At 34.8% G+C, this 5,403-nt stretch overlaps 1 protein-coding gene across 1 annotated transcript; it reads right to left on the bottom strand.

Annotated features, from left to right (window-relative positions):
- LOTGIDRAFT_179430 (hypothetical protein) lies at nucleotides 1-2,624 on the bottom strand (the record flags this gene model as incomplete). Its single annotated transcript, XM_009064914.1, has 6 exons — nucleotides 1-215; nucleotides 567-677; nucleotides 953-1,080; nucleotides 1,386-1,501; nucleotides 2,106-2,248; nucleotides 2,435-2,624. The coding sequence occupies 6 exons, from the start codon at nucleotides 2,622-2,624 to the stop codon at nucleotides 1-3; spliced, it is 903 nt and encodes a 300-aa protein (XP_009063162.1).
- Nucleotides 2,625-5,403: the final 2,779 nt, after the last annotated feature.

The raw sequence follows: 5,403 nt of genomic DNA, 5'->3' as shown, positions 1-5,403 counted from the left end.
TCAACGATCTAGAACAATTGGACAGGATTGAATATCGTCCATTGCAACGCCCCAATATATCTGTCCGTCTTTGGCCCAACCACGAGCCATCTTATCTGTAGTGAAATATTGTCCAACACCACCGTCTTTACTGATCACAATAACTCCACCAGAACTACCAACTTTATTATACATATTCTCTAGAGCTTTCTCACTAGCTTCCTGAGCAGATAAACCTGAAATGACATAGATATTTGCTATTTTGTAAAGCTGGCCGTCAAATGCCACTGGTTTGTTAATATTGCCATCTTTGAATGTCGTTATTTTATTGCCATGATCAATGAATCGGTTACCGTATGACAAGGAAATAATTTTTGCTTCTGAAATCGTGGTCTTTGGCAGCTTTCTGTGCACAATAATCATCTCTGCAGCAAATGAAATGTTTACCATGGCAAGGATGCCTATTACTATCACAATTGAGTATAATTTGCAATGGTCAAATGGTCAATTATTTTTTATTTCGAATGACTGTAAATAAGCCAGTTGAAAGACAATATCTATGTCAAAGGACTGATTAATAATCTTACCCTGTTCCATTAAGAATGTGATATGTCTAGCAAGACAGACTTTGATAATACCTTCACCATGACCAGTTGTAGAAACACCACCTACTTCATTATCAGCATACCCACCACAACCTGTAATAATAATTAGCCAAGAAATTTAAATTGAGGACTCGACTTACATTGTTAATGTCTCATGATGACGTCATTGCAATCCTGGTATCAGCATGGGAGAATGATCAATTCTGTCAGTGTGTTTGTATCTAATTGAGGCGTTGGATCCTCATTTGACAGCCGATTAAGCTCTGTAAGCGACTTAAACAATAATCAAGAAGAATAAACTTAAATCTGTTTAAGATTAGGCACACTCGAGCTTTTAGGAATACCTGTTCTTATAGCAGATGACTTACCGACTAAAGGTGTATCACCAACACGACCTGGACGTTTAGCTGTAATTCCCCCTGTTGATGTACCAGAGGCAACGTTTCCCATTGAATCTACAGCTACAGCTCCCACTGTATCATGACCAACTGTTTTCCTGCAATGGAATAAAAATTGACTAAGTATTAAGTGGTTTAATTCATATATCGATATAGATTTGGAAGCAATTAGGGTATCTTTAGGAAAGTCAAATTTCATGGTAAAGATGACTTTGTAATAAATCCTGAAGCTTAACCAACAATATTGGTTTCCAAGGGCGGAAAGGAAATCATCATTGAAGCTAAAAATGTCCCCGATGCACATTTGAAATTTCTTTTGAATTCCTGTAAATCAAATTGGGATAATTCTTACCTGTGACCAAACATAGTATTAACAGTATCCTTGTAACCGCTAATATGAAACCTCTCCCACTCTTCCTTGGCATGAGGACTGACTAACGACTCTATTTCTACTCGAGGTACTCCCATTTCTTTAGCAAATTTATTTGCACCTTCACCAACTAACAGCACATGGTCTGTCTGGAAAGAAATCCAACAGGATAATGATAGCAACGGCTATCGATACAATAATGATAGCAATGACCATCAACACAACAATGATAGCAATGACCATCAATATGATAACAAATACAATGACCATCAACATGGTAATGATAGCACTGACCTTTAATATGATAATGATAGCAATGACCATCAATATGATGATAGCAATGGCCAACAATATGATAATAAAAGCAATGACCATAAATATGAAAATGATAGCAGTGGGTATTAACATGATAATGATAGCAATGGCCATCAATACGATGATGATAGCAATGCCCATTAATATGACGATGATGACAATGATCATCAATATGTTAATGATGACATTGATCATCAATATGATAATGATGACAATGATCATCAATAGGATAATGATGACAATGTTCATCAATAGGATAATGGTTACCGACATGAAAATTGGTAAAATTGGCCATCGTTATGATAATAATTATCAATATCACAGTGGCCATCAATAATGAGAGCAATGACCATTAATATGATGACGATAGCAATGACCATCAAAAATTACTGTTTCCTTGATCAAATCAATTCAAATGAATGATACTGATAATGTTACCTTTTCCATAACCAGGGTAGCTAATTTGATAGGATTTGCTATACTGTTTACACAGCCAACTGATCCAGCTTTCATCGTACTTCCATCCATTATCATTGAATCCATTTCTACATCACCGTCATAGGTCAAAACTGATCCATTTCCTATGATAAAAATATGACAAAGATGCAACAACGGCTTAAAGCCACCGTCAAAGTGTATGTTGGCAAACATGGTTCAATATGGGTGAACGCTTTCATATCATGATATTAATTCATAAAATTGGATTTTTTACTGGAATGAGCTCCAGTGTTAGCTTGACAAATTAGTTTATCTCTCCTTGATCTTACCTGCATCAAAGTTTGGGTCATCTTCCATCTTGATGATAGCAGCTTGGACAGCTTCTAAAGCTGTCCCTCCGGATTGTAAAACCTGATATCCTGCCCTTAAAGCGTCCTGAATACCAAGTTTGGTATCAGCTATCATGTTTTCTGGTATAGCCCACGCTCCTCCATGTACTGCGATGACTGGTGTATTCATTTTGGTTGATTCTGCAAGTAAATTATTATTATATTACTCTTTTGTACTAACTTCGGGTTTTGATCTGACATATCAGACAACGCAGCGCATGCAAAGAGTGAAACGACGTGGAAGTGATAAATGGCTTTTTTTTTATTGACAAAAAGGGTAGTGGCACATTGCAAAATGTGCAAAACGTAGATAATTGCCTCAAGAAAGCGCAAAATTCTGAAAAGTAATACGGATATCTAAAGCTGGGATGTGTTGGTAAATCAATCAGAACCAATAGGCCTATATCAGATTGCACAGAATGTAGGGGTACTCAGATATCGAAATAAGATGCCATCAAAACCACCCGTTGTTAGTCCCACGAGAGTCTGAAAATTTAATAATACCACAAAAAGTATATATTGCCATAATTTGAAACGAGAGATTTCAACTGAGTTGTATTCTCGTTAATAACCAATTTGTGGTTAACCCCAAAATTCATTCATAAACAATATAGCTTAGCCTACTTACTCACCTGTTGACAAAATTGTGAACAAATAATATAATTACTGAATTTTATATACATTTCGTGACTCGTGATACGCTTTTAAATTGATATTTTCTAAGTGGTATAAGCCCTTTTAACAGATGCGACTTGAATACCAGCAGATTATGTGCTTTCATCATTATACAAAGCTTTAATTAAAGGAAATGTCTTATAATAGCTTACTTTCTAATTTAAATACTTTAGGGTTAAATAGATTGCCAGACAGGGTAACATACACCTACACAGTCAAAATTATAACAATCAACACAATCTAACTCCAAACCATTTAAAGGGATTGTCAAGAGGTTTTCTAAAATGTGTATGTGTATCGGTGATAGCATAAGTTTGTGCCATTCTTATTTTCAATCAGACGTCTGTGGTTCCTGCAATTCCACTTAAAAGAAGTGCTTGATGACGTTACTAATGGCAAATTATTCTTTATCACATAAGGCCCTTCGCAATTAGTGACGTCACCACCAGTATTGCAGTTTTGTGGAATTGCAGGCACCACAAAAGTATGATTGAAAATTGGAATGGAGCATTTGCTGTTATCAGTATCCCCGATACACATTAGAAATTTAGAAAACTTCTTTACAATCCCTTTAAGCCATTGTTCCTATTTGTCGACAAATATCGGATGTTTCCATAAAATAAAAATACTATTGTTTAAAAACGTTTATCCAATACGAGTTATCCGCTAAAAAAAAAACAAAAAACGATATTGGCTTGAAACCCCAGATAGTTAAATGCCTAATGAAAACTACTACATGGCTTATAAGCCCACCTGAAACACTCACACGGGATAAAAGCCCAAAAGCCACATGACATGTAGGCAAACTTTCGCGTTAATCTTCCGACTACATTTTAAAATTCCATACTCGGTAGTGTTATAATCTATAATAACTCTTAGTATATAAAACACTCAATAAATATGGCTTAAGGCATGCTATTCTCGATACTTCTACTCCATATAGAACGGATAATTCTTACTAAGACAACAAATTCCACAAAACGACTGTCCTACCTGTTTTGTTATTGCTAGCCATTATTTCTCACTAATGGAACCACCGACATTCAATCGACCTCTGCCGTAATATCCGATCTTAATATCAGGAACGCACTGGATTTTATAAGGCCCTTTACCTATACAGTTCTCCGATACCGAGAGTAAAGTACAACTAATAGTAATACAATTTCTCAATAGTATTTGGTAGTATTATGTATTATTACCACATTGATCAGTAGAAAGTGTGTTAAACTATGATCTATAAATACGTCATTCATCTAATTCCCCCTATCGATTTTTATACTCATTCATGTGAAGGTCATTTCGTTCTATTTTCCATTGATCAGTCACCTTAAATGACCTAATTATTTTCGAATAGACATTGAAAAGTGCCTAAAAATGTTCTATTTTTTTCTATTTAGATTTATGCAACGTATTTTCCATACATCAACGATTTTATTATATATTTTCAAAGAATAATATACGCGATATATAATAATATAATTATATTTGATATACTAGTTCTTTTATATACCTACTGCATCATTATAATAAAGCATTAAATTATTATAGAAAAAATAAGTATCATAATTTCATTTTGATATACTAACTATTAAATCATGAACTAAACTAAATTCTGCATTATTATTGTATTATCATAACAGTATCCTACAAGTTATCCGACACACAATCATCAGAGGAAAGTGTAAAAAGAGCTACCACATACTTTATTTAACCTACCAACGATCATCATAAAGATTTCTAATACGTATTTAATGATCAGAAATCATAGTAAAGTATAACATTTTTTATCTTTTTCCTGCCATGTTAACCAAACCATGACCCTAATCAAGCCTCATTTAAAGAGAAATGTTTGCCATTAGTACTTATAATCATTATACTTTAACCTTGACCCACAGACGTTAGTAAACTCATCAATGAAAATGACCTACTTGTTAGAAGGAGATTATTTGGTGCTCTAACTGGCATTGTACTGTTCATTGCCATTGGTATCGAAGAAAACCATTATCTTAAGCTACGATGCAGTCGTACATACAGAGATGTCACACCAATAGTCTGAGTATTAGACCCAGTTGCATGAGTAACGACAACCACAATTTGAAATACATGTACTAGAGACGTTTTTTGTATGTTTCCCTTCTTTTTTTGCATAGTTTTGTCTGTGAAACGATGGTCAGTTCATTTTGATTTGTTGGAAACCATGTTTACCCCCTTCTAGGGGGGGGGGGGGGGGGGGG

Source organism: Lottia gigantea, assembly GCF_000327385.1.
Source record: "Lottia gigantea unplaced genomic scaffold LOTGIsca_66, whole genome shotgun sequence".
NCBI classification, from domain to species: Eukaryota; Metazoa; Mollusca; class Gastropoda; family Lottiidae; genus Lottia; species Lottia gigantea.
Note: the sequence above shows the minus strand (reverse complement) of the source record. Positions and strands in the feature narration are given on the sequence as shown.